General features: G+C 38.2%; 1 protein-coding gene and 1 long non-coding RNA gene across 2 annotated transcripts; both read left to right on the forward strand.

The window, feature by feature from the left end:
• The first annotated feature begins 1,447 nt into the window (after positions 1–1,447).
• LOC133557448 (uncharacterized) lies at positions 1,448–1,903 on the forward strand. Its single transcript, XR_009807771.1, has 2 exons — positions 1,448–1,670; positions 1,767–1,903. It is a non-coding gene; the product is annotated as an uncharacterized LOC133557448 (long non-coding RNA).
• A 1,861-nt stretch (positions 1,904–3,764) lies between these two features.
• LOC133557445 (proteinase-activated receptor 3) lies at positions 3,765–14,511 on the forward strand. Its single transcript, XM_061907906.1, has 2 exons — positions 3,765–3,940; positions 11,114–14,511. Exons 1-2 carry the CDS (start codon positions 3,850–3,852, stop codon positions 12,172–12,174), a joined length of 1,152 nt encoding a protein of 383 aa, XP_061763890.1. The 5' UTR covers positions 3,765–3,849; the 3' UTR covers positions 12,175–14,511.
• Positions 14,512–17,767: the final 3,256 nt, after the last annotated feature.

Raw genomic sequence — 17,767 nt, forward strand, 5'->3', positions numbered from 1 at the left:
TAAACAATGCAACATGTCCTCCTGGACACATTTTGTCTCCCATGTTGGTCTTCTGGGACATCAGCAGCAAACGTCCTCAAGGACATGGACCCAATGCTCCAAAAACTCTCTTTTATAAATAAGTTAGTGTAAACATGCAAGATACCAATCTATTCAGTATTAAGGTATTCTAATAACTCTTATTGTATCTAAAATATATTATTGTATTTTAATGTTATTATGGTGGTACTTGATGAATACTTAGGTCTACTACACTACTGTATTTTAATGTTGTCATTATGGTGGTACTTGATGAATACTTAGGTCTATTACACTACTGTATTTTAATGTTGTCATTATGGTGGTATTTAATGAATACTAAGGTCTACTACACTACTGTATTTTAATGTTGTCATTATGATGTACTTAATGAATACTTAGGTCTGCTACACTACTGTATTTTAATGTTGTCATTATGGTGGTATTTAATGAATACAAAGGTCTACTACACTACTGTATTTTAATGTTGTCATTATGATGTACTTAATGAATACTTAGGTCTACTTCGCTACTGTATTTTAATGTTGTCATTATGCTGGTACTTGAATACTTAGGTCTACTACACTACTGTATTTTAATGTTGTCATTATGGTGGTACTTAATGAATACTTAGGTCTACTATGCTATTGTATTTTAATGTTGTTGTTGTTATTATGGTGGTCCTTAATGAATACTTAGGTCTATTACACTACTGTATTTTAATGTTGTCATTATGGTGGTATTTAATGAATACTAAGGTCTACTACATTACTGTATTTTAATGTTGTCATTATGATGTACTTAATGAATACTTAGGTCTACTTCGCTACTGTATTTTAATGTTGTCATTATGATGGTACTTGATGAATACTTAGGTCTACTACACTACTGTGTTTTAATGTTGTCATTATGGTGGTACTTAATGAATACTTAGGTCTACTATGCTACTGTATTTTAATGTTGTTGTTATTATGGTGGTCCTTAATGAATACTTAGGTGTACTACACAACTGTATTTTAATGTTGTCATTATAATGTATTTAATGAATACTTAGGTCCACTACACTACTGTATTTTAATGTTGTCATTATGGTGGTACTTAATGAATACTTAGGTCTACTATGCTACTGTATTTTAATGTTGTTGTTATTATGGTGGTCCTTAATGAATACTTAGGTCTACTACACAACTGTATTTTAATGTTGTCATTATGATGTATTTAATGAATACTTAGGTCTACTACACTACTGTGTTTTAATGTTGTCATTATGGTGGTACTTGAGTACTTTGTCTTCTACACTACTGTATTTTATTGTCATTATGGTGGTACTTAATGAATACTTAGGTCTACTACACTACTGTATTTAAAGTTGTCATTATGGTGGTACTTGATGAGTACTTAGGTCTACTACACTACTCTATTTTTGTTACGGTTCAGACCCCTGCCAGCGCCGCTCGTCCATCTGTGCGCCACTCGGGGCACGCCCACGGGCGCACACATCCAGGAACGAGCCGCGCGCGTCCCCGCCCTGCAGCAGCTGCCAGCTGCAATCAGTCACCTGCAAACTTCACACCTGATGGTAATGACGGAGCTGCCTTTATAGACCTGGACAACCTGCCATCACTGGCCGGATTATAGCCATCTGTACCTGAGTAAGCATCCTGTGTCTGGCTTCCATCCCACGTACTCGCTCTTCCCCTGCGACTTCCGTGTTTCTGTTGTCTGATGCTCTTGTTGTCTTCCCGCAGCTCTTCCCGTGTTTCTCCTGGATCCCCTGTTGTTCCCCTTGCCCCCCCCGGACTGCCTTTTGGATTCTCGACCCCACGCTTGGACACGTTTTCCCACGGACTTCCGCGTTACTTCACTTCCGTCAACATTTTGGTAAGACATCCTTCAGCTAATCTACACACATAGCCTTACACCATACACACTTGAGTTTTGATCAGACTTCATTTCCTTGGTTTATTCATTAGCAGTAATAGTATTATTATTATTATTAGTAGTACTACAGATTTATGTATATATTTACTATATATAATAAATCTTTGGAGATACTGCCACCTGGTGTTCGTTTGCCGTCACCTCCCTTTTAGTCAAACATAACAATTTTAATGTCATTACGGTGGTACTTAATAAATACTTAGGTCTATTACACTACTGTATTTTAATGTTGTCATTATGATGTACTTAATGATTACTTAGGTCTAATACACTACTGTATATTAATGTTGTCATTATGGTGGTACTTAATGAATACTTAGGTCTACTACACTACTGTATTTTAATGTTGTCATTATGGTGGTACTTAATGAATACTTAGGTCTACTACACTACTGTATTTTAATGTTGTCATTATGATGTACTTAATGAATACTTAGGTCTACTACACTAATGTATTTTAATGTTGTCATTATAATGTACTTAATGAATACTTAGGTCTACTACACTAATGTATTTTAATGTTGTCAGTATGGTGGTACTTAATGAATACTTAGGTCTACTACACTACTGTATTTTAATGTTGTCATTATGCTGGTACTTGATGAATAATTAGGTCTACTACACTACTGTATTTTAAGTTGTCATTATGGTGGTACTTAATGAATACTTAGGTCTACTACACTACTGTATTTTAATGTTGTCATTATGGTGGTACTTGATGAATACTTAAGTCTACTACACTACTGTATTTTAATGTTGTCATTATGGTGGTACTTGATGAATACTTAAGTCTACTACACTACTGTATTTTAATGTTGTCATTATGGTGGTACTTGATGAATACTTAGGTCTACTACGCTACTGTATTTTAATGTTGAAAATTATGAAGCCTAAAATACCACAACAGGGACTGTTGAACAACTTAAGCTGTACATCAAGCAAAAATGGGAAAGAATTCCACCTGAAACTGTCTCCTCAGTTCCCAAACGTTTACTGAGTGTTGTTAAAAGTAACACAGTGGTGAAAATGCCCCTGTGACAACTTTGTTGCTACCATTAAATTCTAAGTTCATGATTATTTGCCAAAAAATTAAATTTCTCAGTGTGGACATGAAATATCTTGTGTCTGCAGTCTATTCAAGTTGAAAAGGATTAACAAATCATCGTATTCTGTTTTTATTTACCATTTACACAGCCGGACAACGTCACTGGTTTTGGGGTTTATATTATTTTGGTGATGTTTAGATAGGACCGTTTCCTGTTGTCGGTTTACAAGACAGACTTCTGGACTTTTGCTATTTCGGGTTTCCGATCGTCAATACAAACTCGTCCGATGAGGAAGAATGTTGTGGCGTGGGCGCCCCGCAGTGAAGGAACCTCCGCCGGCCGGGGGAGCGGGACTCTCAAAACATCACCATCAAACCTGTGTACCGTCCCTCCTGGACCCCCCACCCGTGCAGACTGAGCCCACATGTGGGAGCAGCTGGACGCAGAAAGGGGTCACAACTAGTGCAAAAGCCGATGAATAACAAGAGCGTGTGAAGAGTCCGGAAGGGAAAGGCGCTCGTGTCGAGACAGGCTTATCATCTCCAGGGCAGATATTTCCTCTCTGGGTATGACCTCACCCCTCTTGGGGATCATATTTCTGGGCCGACGTGGAGATAAATAACCAACTACATGTCGTCTACCGATCGAACCCTCATCAAAACGCTGACTCGCCACCTTTGAGTATCCTAAATAAAGCCATAAAGAAGAGGACTGGCTGGGGTTGTAAAAGCAGAGACCAACCCACACCAGCAGGTTCGCACTGTTGACTTTTCCCCCCCTTTTTTTTTTTTTGGTGTGCGCCCGGAACGCAGAGCCGAGCAGAGGACACGGCGAGTGAAGCCGCATGCGGGGTCCGAGACGGGGGGAAACTATGGGGAAATATTTCTTTTGCCTGGTTTTTGTCCTCTGTCTAAGTGCCACGGTCCAGAAAAAAGGTAAGGACTTTTGAAACGGGGTCACCTAGTTGGATCCGAGGAGTCTTCAGGGCGCTTCTGCTGTTACGTAACGGCGAACCAGAGGCATTCACTTCCCGTAAGACGTTGATTCAATGTCGGGTTTTTGGTCAGGTGGTTTTTGTTTTTGGTTGAGGTTGATTCCAAGGTGAATTACTGATTAACAAGGTGACTACTTGCTTGAACTACAACATGAATTGAAGAATAGAATGATCGTAAAGAGGAAGGCGGAACTGTTTCAGTGTTTCATTAAAGGTTAGCATTGTTTCACTGTATGACACAATAGTTGAATCAAACTTATTGTCGGAATAGGTTGGAAATTCAACGTTATTTCAATGATAATAATATACTTGAATGGTTCGTCAAAATTGTTCAGGAATTCGCTGTGATTTCAATGTTGATCATGACCTCAAAGTTGCTCTAGTGTCAGAATTGGTTGAACATTCAACGTTATTTCAATGTTGATTGGTTGAACAGTCAACATTAGTTCAATGTTGATCATGACCTCAAAGTTCTTTAGTGTCAGAATTGGTTGAACAATCAACATTATTTCAATGTTGATTGGTTGAAAATTCAACATTGTTTCAATGTTGGTAATGACCTCAAAGTTGCTTTAGTGTCAGAATTGGTTGAACATTAAACGTTATTTAAATGTTGATTGGTTGTACATTCAATGTTATTTCAGTGTTGATTGGTTGAACATTCAATGTTATTTCAATGTTCATTGGTTGAACATTAAACATTATTTCAATGTTGATTGGTTGAACATTCAATGTTATTTCAGTGTTGATTGGTTGAACATTCAATGTTATTTAAATGTTGATTGGTTGAACATTAAATGTTATTTAAATGTTGATTCAACGTTATTGCAATGTTGATTGGTTGAACATTCAACATTATTTCAATGTTGATTGGCTGAACATTTAAAATTAGTTCAATGTTGATCATGACCTCAAAGTTCTTTAGTGTCAGAATTGGTTGAACAATCAACATTATTTCAATGTTGATTGGTTGAAAATTCAACATTATTTCAATGTTGGTCATGACCTCAAAGTTGCTTTAGTGTCAGAATTGGTTGAACAGTAAACGTTATTTAAATGTTGATTGGTTGAACATTCAATGTTATTTCAGTGTTGATTGGTTGAACATTCAATGTTATTTCAATGTTGGTGGTTGAACATTAAACGTTATTTCAATGTTCATTAGTTGAACATTCAATGTTATTTCAGTGTTGATTGGTTGAACATTCAATGTTATTTAAATGTTGATTGGTTGAACATTAAATGTTATTTAAATGTTGATTCAACGTTATTTTAATGTTGATTGGTTGAACATTCAACGTTATTTCAATGTTGATTGGTTGAACATTCAAAATTAGTTCAATGTTGATCATGACCTCAAAGTTCTTTAGTGTCAGAATTGGTTGAACAATCAACATTATTTCAATGTTGATTGGTTGAACATTCAACATTATTTCAATGTTGGTCATGACCTCATAGTTGCTTTAGTGTCAGAATTGGTTGAACATTAAACGTTATTTAAATGTTGATTGGTTGAACATTCAATGTTATTTCAGTGTTGATTGGTTGAACATTCAATGTTATTTCAATGTTGATTGGTTGAACATTAAACATTATTTCAATGTTCATTGTTGAACATTCAATGTTATTTCAGTGTTGATTGGTTGAACATTCAATGTTATTTAAATGTTGATTGGTTGAACATTAAATGTTATTTAAATGTTGATTCAACGTTATTTCAATGTTGATTGGTTGAACATTCAACGTTATTTCAATGTTGATTGGTTGAACATTTAAAATTAGTTCAATGTTGATCATGACCTCAAAGTTCTTTAGTGTCAGAATTGGTTGAACAATCAACATTATTTCAATGTTGATTGGTTGAAAATTCAACATTATTTCAATGTTGGTCATGACCTCAAAGTTGCTTTAGTGTCAGAATTGGTTGAGCATCCAACGTTATTTCAATGTTGATCACGACCTTAAAGTTGATTTAGTGTCAGAATTGGTTGAACATTAAAGATTATTTAAATGTTGATTGGTTGAACATTCAATGTTATTTCAATGTTGATCACGACTTTAAAGTTGTTTTAGTGTCAGAATTGGTTGAACATTCAACGTTATTTCAATGTTGATTGCTTGAACATTCTATGTTATTTCGATGTTGATTGGTTGAACATTCAACATTATTTCAATGTTAATTGGTTGAACATTCAACGTTATTTCAATATTAATTGGTTGAACATTCAACGTTATTTCAATGTTGATCATGACCTCAAAGTTCTTTAGTGTCAGAATTGGTTGAACAATCAACATTATTTCAATGTTGATTGGTTAAAAATTCAACATTATTTCAATGTTGGTCATGACCTCAAAGTTGCTTTAGTGTCAGAATTGGTTGAACATTAAACGTTACTTAAATGTTGTTTGGTTGAACATTCAATGTTATTTCAATGTTGATTGGTTGAATATTCAACGTTATCTCAATGTTGATCATGACCGCAAAGCTGCTTTAGTGTCAGAATTGTTGAACATTCACCGTTATTTCAATGATGATTGATTGAAAATTAAACGTTATTTCAATGTTGGTCATGACCTCAAAGTTGCTCGAGTGTCAGAATTGGTTGAAAATTCAACGTTATTTCAATGTTGATTGGTTGAAAATTCAACATTATTTCAATGTTGGTCATGACCTCAACATTTTTTGTGAAGTGAATTATATTTATATAGCGCTTTTCTCTAGTGACGCAAAAACCTACTCAGTGGCCTAGTGGTTAGAGTGTCCGCCCTGATATCGGTAGGTTGTGTGTTGTGAGTTCTAAACAAATTCCCTGATTTCCTAGAATTCCAGTTTCAGGGACATTTTCCCTTTCAAAATGAATTGGCCATTTTAACCAATTCAAACCATTCCACCTTCAACATATTCCACATATCCTGCACATTCAAACTATTATTTTTCCAATTTCCTGAAAATTCCAGAAATTTCCAAAATTCCCAGTTTTCCAAACCTTATTTTCACTCCTCCCACATTTTTCAACCCACTGTCCAAACATTCCTCTTAATCAGGACAAAAAAAACCAGATTGTTTTTTGAACTGGAAAATTTTTCCAGAAATTCCGTACTAACATTTCTCAATTAAATATGTTACTACTTCTACATTTCTCGACCGTTTAAAAAAAAAAATCCAACACCAACCATTTCAACTGATTTACAACATTCAAGTTTTTCCCAAAAAATTCCCTCTTTTCCCAGAATTTCCAATTTTTAATGAAATTCCCATTGAAATTAATGGGACATTTTTTTTTATTTCCACAACTCCTAAAGTTTTCATCTAATTTAAACCGTTTTATCTTCAAAATATTCAGCCTGCTCAGGATTTTTTTGCTCTCCTTCAACAATTTAAAACATTTCCCAGATTTCCCAGTTTTTAGGGACATTTTCCCCATTCAAAATGAATTGGCTATTTTTCCAAACTTCCACCATTCCCACATTTTAACCGATTCAAACTATTCCACCTTCAACGTATTACACATATCCTGGACATCCATCCATTTTCTACCGCTTGTCCCTTTCGGGGTCGCGGGGGGTGCTGGAGCTTATCTCAGCTGCATTCGGGCGGAAGGTGGCGTAAACCCTGGACAAGTCGCCAACATTCAAACTAATATTTTTTCAATTTCAAAAAAATTCCAGGAATTCCCAAAATTCCCAGTTTTCCAAACCTTATTTTCACTCCTCCCACATTTTTCAACCCACTGTCCAAACATTCCTCTTAATCAGGACAAAAACAAGGTTGTTTTTTTGAACTGGAAAATTTCCCGGTTTTCCCAAAATTCCGCAATATAATTTCTCGATTAAAAATGTTACTACTTCTACATTTCTGGACCATTTTGAAAAATTCCAACAGCAACCATTTCAATTCATTTACAACATTCAAGTTTTAAACATTTTCCCAAAAATTCCCAAATTTTTACGAAATTCCCATTGAAATAAATGGGACATTTTTCAAAATTCCACAACTCCTAAAGTTTTCATCTAATTTACACCGTTTCAATTTCAAAATATTCAGCCTGTTCAGGGATTTTGTGCTCTCCTTCAACAATTCTAAAACATTTCCCAGATTTCCTAGAATTTCCAGTTTTTAGGGACATTTTCCCCATTCAAAATGAATTGGCTATTTTTACAAACTCCCACCATTTCCACATTTTAACCGATTCAACCCATTCCAACTTCAACGTATTCCACATATCCTGGACATTCAAACTATTATTTTCCAATTTCAAAAAATTCCAGGAATTTCCAAAATTCCCAGTTTTCCAAACCTTGTTTTGAAGTGAAGTGAATTATATTTATATAGCGCTTTTCTCAAGTGACTCAAAGCGCTTTACATAGTGAAACCCAATATCTAAGTTACATTTTTTCACCATTTTTTCTGTCAACTACTCCTCCCACATTTTTCAACCCACTGTCCAAATATTCCTTTTAATCAGGACAAAAACGAGGTTGTTTTTTTGAACTGGAAAATTTCCCTATTTTCCCGAAATTCCGCAATATTATTCTCAATTCAAAATGTTACTACTTCTACATTTCTCGACTGTTTTAAAAAATACCAACACCAACCATTTCAGTTCAATTACAACATTCAAGTTTTTTTTGCCATTTTCAAAAAATGTTGCTCTTTTCCCAAAATTCCCCATTTTCAATGAAATTCCCATTGGAATAAATGGGTCATTTTAAAAAATTCCACAACTCCTAAAGTTTTAATGTAATTTAAACCGTTTCAACTTCAAAATATTCAGCCTGTTCAGGAATTGTGTGCTCTCCTTCAACAATTCTAAAACATTTGCCAGATTTCCTAGAATTCCCAGTTTTTAGGGACATTTTCCCCATTCAAAATTAATTGGCTATTTTTCCAAACTCCCACCATTTCCACATTTCAACCGATTCAAACCATTCCAACTTCAACGTATTCCACATATCCTGGACATTCAAACTATTATTTTCCAATTTCAAAAAATTCCAGGAATTTAAAAAAATTCCCAGTTTTCCAAACCTTGTTTTGAAGTGAAGTGAATTATATTTATATAGCGCTTTTCTCAAGTGACTCAAAGCCCTTTACATAGTGAAACCCAATATCTAAGTTACATTTTTTCACACTTTTTTCTGTCGACTACTTCTCCCACATTTTTCAACCAACTGTCCAAATATTCCTCTGAATCAGGGCAAAAACGAGGTTGTTTTTTTTAACTGGAAAATTTCCCTATTTTCCCGAAATTCCGCAATATTATTCTCAATTCAAAATGTTACTACTTCTACATTTCTCGACTGTTTTAAAAAATACCAACACCAACCATTTCAATTCAATTACAACATTCAAGTTTTTTTTGCCATTTTCAAAAAAATTCGCTTTTTTCCCAAAATTCCCCATTTTCAATGAAATTCCCATTGAAATGAATGGGAAATTTTTCAAAATTCCACAACTCCACAACAGCAACCATTTCAATTCATTTACAACATTCAAGTTTTAAACATTTTCCCAAAAATTCCCAAATTTTTACGAAATTCCCATTGAAATAAATGGGACATTTTTCAAAATTCCACAACTCCTAAAGTTTTCATCTAATTTACACCGTTTCAATTTCAAAATATTCAGCCTGTTCAGGGATTTTGTGCTCTCCTTCAACAATTCTAAAACATTTCCCAGATTTCCTAGAATTTCCAGTTTTTAGGGACATTTTCCCCATTCAAAATGAATTGGCTATTTTTACAAACTCCCACCATTTCCACATTTTAACCGTCAACCCATTCCAACTTCAACGTATTCCACATATCCTGGACATTCAAACTATTATTTTCCAATTTCAAAAAATTCCAGGAATTTCCAAAATTCCCAGTTTTCAAAACCTTGATTTCACCATTTTTTTCTGTAGACTACTCCTCCCACATTTTTCAACCCACTGTCCAAATATTCCTCTTAATCAGGACAAAAACGAGGTTGTTTTTTTGAACTGGAAAATTTCCCCATTTTCCCGAAATTCCGCAATATTATTCTCAATTCAAAATGTTACTACTTTTACATTTCTCGACTGTTTTAAAAAAATACCAACACCAACCAAGTTATTTTTGCCATTTTCCAAAAAATTCCCTCTTTTCCCACAATTCCCCATTTTCAATGAAATTCCCATTGAAATAAATGGGTCATTTTAAAAAATTCCACAACTCCTAAAGTTTTAATGTAATTTAAACCATTTCAACTTCAAAATATTCAGCCTGTTCAGGAATTGTGTGCTCTCCTTCAACAATTCTAAAACATTTGCCAGATCTCCTAGAATTCCCAGTTTTTAGGGACATTTTCCCCATTCAAAATTAATTGGCTATTTTTCCAAACTTCCACCATTTCCACATTTTAACCGATTCAAACCATTCCACCTTCAACATATCCGGGACATTCAAACTCTTATTTTTCCAATTTTCCCCCAAAATTTCCCCAAATTCCCAGTTTTCCAAACCTTGTTTTCACCGTTTTTCTGTCAACTACTCCTCCCACATTTTTCAACCCACTGTCCAAACATTCCTCTTAAGACAAAAAAAAAAAAAACGAGGTTGTTTTTTGAACTGGAAAATTTCCCGGTTTTCCCGAAATTCCGTACTACCATTTATCAATTAAAACGTTACTACTTTTAAATTCCTTGACTGTTTTGAAAAATTCCAACACCATTCATTTACAAAATTCTAGTGTTTTTTTTTACCGTTTTCAAAAAAATTCCATCTTTTCCCAGAATTCTCCATTTTCTATGAATTCCCGTTAAAATGAATGGGACATTTTTCAAAATTCCACAACTCCTAATGTTTTCATCTAATTTAAACCGTTTCAACTTGAAAATATTCAGCCTATTCAGGAATTGAAACCCAGGATACTTAGGTTTAAACAAGAAAAATTAGCAAAAAAAAGCTAGCATAAAAAGTGTTGCCATGCTAGATAAGAGGAAATACCAAGGCAGTTCTAGAATGTTCCTACACCATGTCAGGAATGTATTAGTATTTTTATATGAGTAAATAAAAATAAATAACATGATTTAAACCAGCGCTACTAATATGAATAATTATACGATTGCTGTGATTCTTGTTTTTGTCGCAGGCAAAAAGAAATTCAGACCGCCTAAGAACGCCTCCGAGGTTGTGGTGCCCAGAACCTTCAAAGGCCACCTGGTGGCACAAAGCCGGGTCTCTCTGAACCGGACCCCAGCTCCCGGTTCGCCGCTCCCCCCTCCGAAGCTACGGTTGCTGAGCAACAGCACAGCGGGGTACCTGGACGGCGCCCTAAGCACCGAGGTCATCCCCATGGTCTACATGCTGGTCATCGTGGTGGGCGTGCCCGCCAACGTCGCCATCCTGAGCACGCTGGCCGCCAAAGTCCGCAAGGTGTCCTCGGCCATCCTCTACAGCAGCCTGGCCGTCTCCGACCTCCTCCTCCTCATCTCGCTCTTCTTCAAGGCCCACTACCATCTCCACGGCAACCACTGGGTGCTGGGGGAGGCGGCCTGCCGGGTGGTGACGGCCTGTTTCTACGGCAACCTCTACTGCTCGGCGCACACGCTGGCCTGCATCAGCATCCAGCGCTACCTGGCCGTGGCGCACCCCTTCGTGTACAAGCGTCTGCCCAAAAAGTGCTACGCCGCCTGGACCACCTTGACCGTGTGGACGGTCTTCGGCGCCGCCGTCCTGCCGGAGCTGCTGGTGCAGCAGAGCTTTTGGATCCCGGAGCTGGGCCGGACCACCTGCCACGACGTGCTGCCCCTGGACCTGGGCTCCCACGTCTTCCTGCTCTACTACAACCTCTTCCTCACCTTGGTGGGTCTCCTGGGACCGCTCGGGGTGACGGTTCTGTGCTACGGCCGCATCATGTGCGAGCTGCGGCGCTCGCACCTGGACTGGGCCGCCTACATGAAGGCCAGCTCGCTGGTCTTCGCCATCTTCCTGGCGTGCTTCACCCCCGCCGGGGTGGTGCATTTCCTCCACTACGTGCAGCTGTTTGTGGACGGGACCGAGGGCTCGTACGCCGTCTTCAACGTGGCCGTGTGCCTGTGCTGCGTGCACGCCTGCCTGGACCCCTTCCTCTTCCTGCTCATGTCCAGATCCGCAGGATCCAGGTTGTACTTCGACGCGTCCAAGCCCACAAGCTTGAGCGTGTCCTTTTGACTCAACTGGAGGGCGAGTGGGTATCCTGCCAACTTCCTGGGCACGACATTAAAGTGCATCCGGCTATAAAAGCTCCTCTATGGGGTCTTGGGGCACCTGAAAATTTGCGCACTTCCGCCATTGTAGTCCGTGGTGACACTGTAGTTGATAAGCTTCTTCTTTTTCTCTATCTTCTTGTTATGGGGCATTTGTAATATAAAATAGTGTAAAGTTCTTACTCTTATCTGCCTGTAGACTCGCTGTGAAAGCACTAAAACATACCAGTGTAGTGAGTTTACATTATTCACTCAAGGAACTTTAGTTATTAGAGAGTTCCGGTGGGACGCTTTTTCACGGGACACATTTTTGGCGTTGTTGTTGCACTAGTGAGCCACGGATAAGGAGACGCCGCTCCTTTATTGATTGAAGTAAAGTCCGAATGTCATTAAAACAGTTAGATCCGTCTATTGACACTTCTTCCACTCCCGTCCTTGCACGCTACACCGCGACGGGGAGAAGACGCGGTCGACGGTGAGCCACGTAAATAAGACCGCCCAAAAAAAGGCGCATCCTGAAGGGACTGTCAGAAAGTTGATAATAGATTTTAACAATAGATTGCACTTTACATTGAGCAAACAACCTCAATGTATTACTGTGCATTAAAATAAATAAATAATAATATAACAATAAAAACTAGAACCGCCTAATAGCTACAACTAGCACACATATCTAAAAAAAGTTTTTATTTTGTTTGTTTTTTTAAAAGAAGGGTTTTTAAGCCTTTTTTAAAAGCATCCGCAGTCTGTGGTGCCCTCAGGTGGTCAGGGAGAGCGTTCCACAGACTGGGAGCGGCGGAGCAAAAAGTCCAGTCTCCCATTTTTTTGAAGCTTTGATCTATGAAATGTCATCCATGCAAAATTTTGAGCAAAGAACCACCATCACATGTTATGTAAACCACAAGGAAGTATTTTACATTTAGAAAAACAATCATAACGATATGACTCCTTTAATGCGCCTTATGTAGGAAAATAGATCTCAATAAACCCACTTATAATCCGGTGCGCCCTATAGTCCAGAAAATACGGTAATCCAGGGTTGTCCGGACTTTTCCCACTGAAAGCCGCACACTTGAAATGTTTTGAGAATGTTTTAATAAAAAAAAAAAAAAAAAAAATACAATATATATAGATTTATTTTTTCAACCCTTTGGGTTTTCCTCAAGTTTGGACCTGGGGCGATGGAAGGGGGCTCGGTAATAAAAAAATATTTTTTTTAAACGCTTAAATTGTAGATGAACTTCAGATTTATCTGTTGATATAAAGTTTTCATTATTTTTATGCAACATTCCCCACCCCAAACATTTTTTCAAGTGTAATATTTGATGCAAAGTAATTGGAGCCTTGTTAATGAGCCAACATTGATTTTGACACATTGTTTTAGTTTTGGCACTGCGACGCCTTCCGCCTGAAGGGACAAGCGGTAGAAAATGGATGGATGGCTGTTTTAGTTTTGAAAAATTTTGTTAAAAAAAAAAAAAAAATCGTGCTAAAATTCTCAGGGATCCAAAAAGGCAAGTGTAAAAATGTTAAAAAAAATACGTCATGCATTTTTATTTTCTTACTTTCAATGCTTAAATCTGTAAATCAAGGTCAGATCTACCCATGGATAATATGTTTTTATTTGACGTTACGGAAAACTTAGCTTTTTATGGCAAAATTTTTCCCCGAATTTTTTTTTCAAAGTGGAATATTTTATCGGGAAGTAACTGGAGCCTTGAACAAGTCAATTCAGAGGAGCATTTTTGATTCATTATTATTTTTTCAACAGCCTTCATGCCAGCTTTGTGGTATTAGAGTCAACATTGCAACTTTTTCTCCTGTTGGCTCTTTTATTCCACTTTTTTACGCTTATTTTTGTGATAGTACTTTTACAATGTGCAGCGGCCATTAAAAAAATAAGCTGCAAGACACCTGATTAAATGCATACGTTTTTTTTTTGGTACAAAAACCGGCCTGTCTAGCAGGTTTTTAGTTGATCAAACTTTCAGCAGCATGTTTGGCTGACCCGAGCTTTATTTCAAACATTGTAGCAAAGCATACTTATTTTGTCATTTACAAAGCTGTGCTAAAATGAATACAGTGAGTCTACAGTTTTGCCTGCGATATTAGGCCAAACTAACACAAAAAGTTGCTTTAAAAAGTGTTTACTTTTTGTTTTTGTATGCTGTGCACTGATACAACTAATAAATGAAAGTCTTAACATGTTCATGATCAATTAACATGTGTCTGCTGGCTTCAGATGCTTTATGTTGTCATTCAATGTTTATTATTTGAATAAAGTCTGAATAATTGTCTGTAATCTTCTGGTCACGTTCTTCCTAAATTACTTTTTTTTTTTTTTTGGCATTGATGGAATCTCGGCGATCCTACCATGTAAAATCCAATGGTGCCCCTCTGTTGGGCGTGCCGTCACTCAACAGTTCAATTTGGGGCGGTATCCGATTTCGGGAGGTGGGGGGGAGGCCTGATGGGGGGTGGGGCGGGGGGGTGGTTAAGAGGGGAGGAGTATATTTACAGCTAGAATTCACCAAGTCAAGTATTTCATACATATATATATATATATCCTGAAATTATGCAAACAAAACTGTGTTTAGATAACTGATACTTCAAACTTGCATAAATAAATCTTAAGGAATGTAACATAACTTGGCTTCTGAGAGAAATCATGTGTGCTTACGGACTGTACCCCCGCAGACTGTATTGATCTACAGTATATTGATATATAATATATATATTGTGTATTTCAGGTTGATTTAATAAAAAAAAAAATATATATATAAATATATTTTTTTATTTCTTGTGGTTGGGGACCACTGCCCTACATCAACAGCTCGTACATCGCCGCCCTCTACTTCACCCTCAGCGGCCTGACCAGCGTCGGCTTTGGCAACGTGTGCGCCAAAACGGACGCCGAGAAGATCCTCTCCATCTGCACCGTGCTCATCGGCGGTATGCCGGACACCTCGTATGAAATAGAGCTGGAGGGGGCGTGGCCTCCAGCGCCGGCTGAAAATCGAGAGATTTTCGGGAGAGGCGCTGAATTTCGGGAGTCTCCCGGAAAATCCGGGAGGGTTGGCAAGTATGATCGCTCGGTTGGTAGTGCGGCCGTGCCAGCAACTTGAGGGTTCCGGGTTCGATCCCCGCTTCCGCCCTCCTAGTCACTGCCGTAGTGTCCTTGGGCAAGACACTATACCCACCTGCCCCCGGTGCCACCCACACTGCTTTAAATGTAACTTAGATATTGGGTTTCACTATGTAAAGCGCTTTGAGTCACGAGAGAAAAGTGCTATATAAATATAATCCACTTCACTATTTGACAGCGGTGTCAAAAAGAGGCAGCACATTCTGACCGGCAATGTTCCAAAACCTGTATGTAACTTTCAGCATTAATGTTGCCTTCACAGATGTGTAAGGTACCCATGTCTTGGGCACTAATACACCCCCATACCATCACACATGCTGGCTTTTACACTTTATGCCTAGAACAATCCTAATGGTTCTTTTCCTCTTTATTCCGGAGGACACGCTGTCCACAGTTTCCAAAAAACAATTTGAAATGTGGACTCTTCAGACCACAGAACACTTTGCCACTTTCCATCTTAAATGAGCTCCGGCCCAGCGAAGGCGGCGTTTCTGGGTGTTGTTGATAAATGACTGTGGCTTCGCATAGTAGAGTTTTAACTTGCACTTACAGATGTAGCGACCAACTGTAGTTACTGACAGTGGTTTTCTGAAGTGTTCCTGAGCCCATGTGGTGATATCCTTTACACACTGACGTCGGTTTTCGATGCAGTACCGCCCGAGGGATCACAGGTCTGTGATATCATGGCTTACGTGCAGTGATTTCTCCAGATTCTCTGAACCTTTTGATGATATTACGGACCGTAGATGGTAAAATCTCGAAATTCCTTGCAATTTAGGAACGACTGAGCATTTCATGGAAGCTGCATTTAGACCCAAGCAGGCCACCCACCTGTTTCCAATTAGCCATGTTCACCTGTGGGATGCTCCAAATAAGTGTTTGATGAGCATTCCTCGACTTTCTGCCACTTGTGCCAGCTTTCTTGAAACTGCTTGCAGGCATCAAATTCCAAATGAGCTAATACTTGCCAGAAATAACAAGATTTTACCAGTGTGAACATTAAATATCTTGTCTTTGCAGTCCATTCAATTGAATATAGGTTGAAAAGGATTTTCAAATCATTATATTTTGTTTTTATTTACCATTTACCCAACGTGACAACTTCACTAGTTTTGGGTTTTGTACATTTGCTTTGCTACGGACATGCTACTGATTTAAATCTCTTCATGAAAATTACAGCTAGGATGCAGGTTACAACCAAACAGCGTGGGCATGCTCAGTAGTGTTAGGTAACTCATTTCCATAGCACTTGGCGATCACTCCAGCAGCACTGAGAGCGGACTCAGCCAAACTACCACCAGGTAATTGTCATGTCTGTGTGACCATGTTTTGTTTTAGTCATGTTCCGTTTGTTTTTTTGGACACTCAGTTCCTGTTTTTGCACTTCCTTGTTTATTTTGTTTCCACGACTACACATTAGTTTTCACCTGTCCTCATGTCTCGCGCCTGTTTTCACTGATCATGTCACTGCTATTTAAGCCGGTCTGTTTCTGTTCTTTGTCCTGGTAACATCACCCTCGATACCTTTACCCACGTCATGCCATGCTACCTCCACTCTGCTTCATGTCATGTTTACAGTAAGTTTTTGTTTATTGTTCATAGTTTCTGCCTTTGTGCAAGTCTTTGTTTTCATTAGTCAAGTTTGTTCTCCGCCATTGTGCGCGCCTTTTTTTTTTTTTTTTTTTTGTAGTTATAGTGTCAAAATAAAAAGCTATATATTTCCACTCCATTCGCTTTGCACCTCGGGAAAACAATCCACGCCCAAGCCTGAGTCGTGACAGTAATGTTGCAATTTTTAATGCCAACAAAGAAATAGACAAAAAAAACCCCTCTCCAATGTAAGTAAAGTAAGGTTCTGCCTTTCCAAAAACACACAAGCTTGATGCTAATATACATTGGCTTTGCCATTGACATGCTACTGGTTAGCATTGGCGATTTTAAATGCTAATGTCAACACCTTTAATTTTGTTAATGACAACTACAACTAATAAAAAAACACTTTACAATCAATAATAACTACATCATTTACAGTATTAACACTTTTTAGGGTGCAACAAAAGACAAAAAACACACCGTAAATCATACACTATTGTTAAATCTAATGTCTTGGACTTAAAACTGATTAAAACGGTTTAAAACAATTTAATGGCATTGTGGAGAGGCGGAGCCGACAGAGGCAGGGCACGCCGGAGCCTGGCCCAAGATGCCGGCGAGGAGGCGGGGATGGCGAGCTGGGAGCGACGCCACAATCGAGATCAGGTGCGTGGATCGCGCACCTGTATAGGATTAATGAATCCTCTCGCACTGTTTAAAAAGGGCGGTAGCTGTGATTGTCGGGGAGAAAGGCGGAGACACAACGACGGAACGAGACGAAGCGCATGCAACCCGTAAGAGAGGGAGAGCGAGAGGGAGA

This window comes from Nerophis ophidion, linkage group LG08 (genome assembly GCF_033978795.1).
Source record: "Nerophis ophidion isolate RoL-2023_Sa linkage group LG08, RoL_Noph_v1.0, whole genome shotgun sequence".
Taxonomy (NCBI): Eukaryota; Metazoa; Chordata; class Actinopteri; order Syngnathiformes; family Syngnathidae; genus Nerophis; species Nerophis ophidion.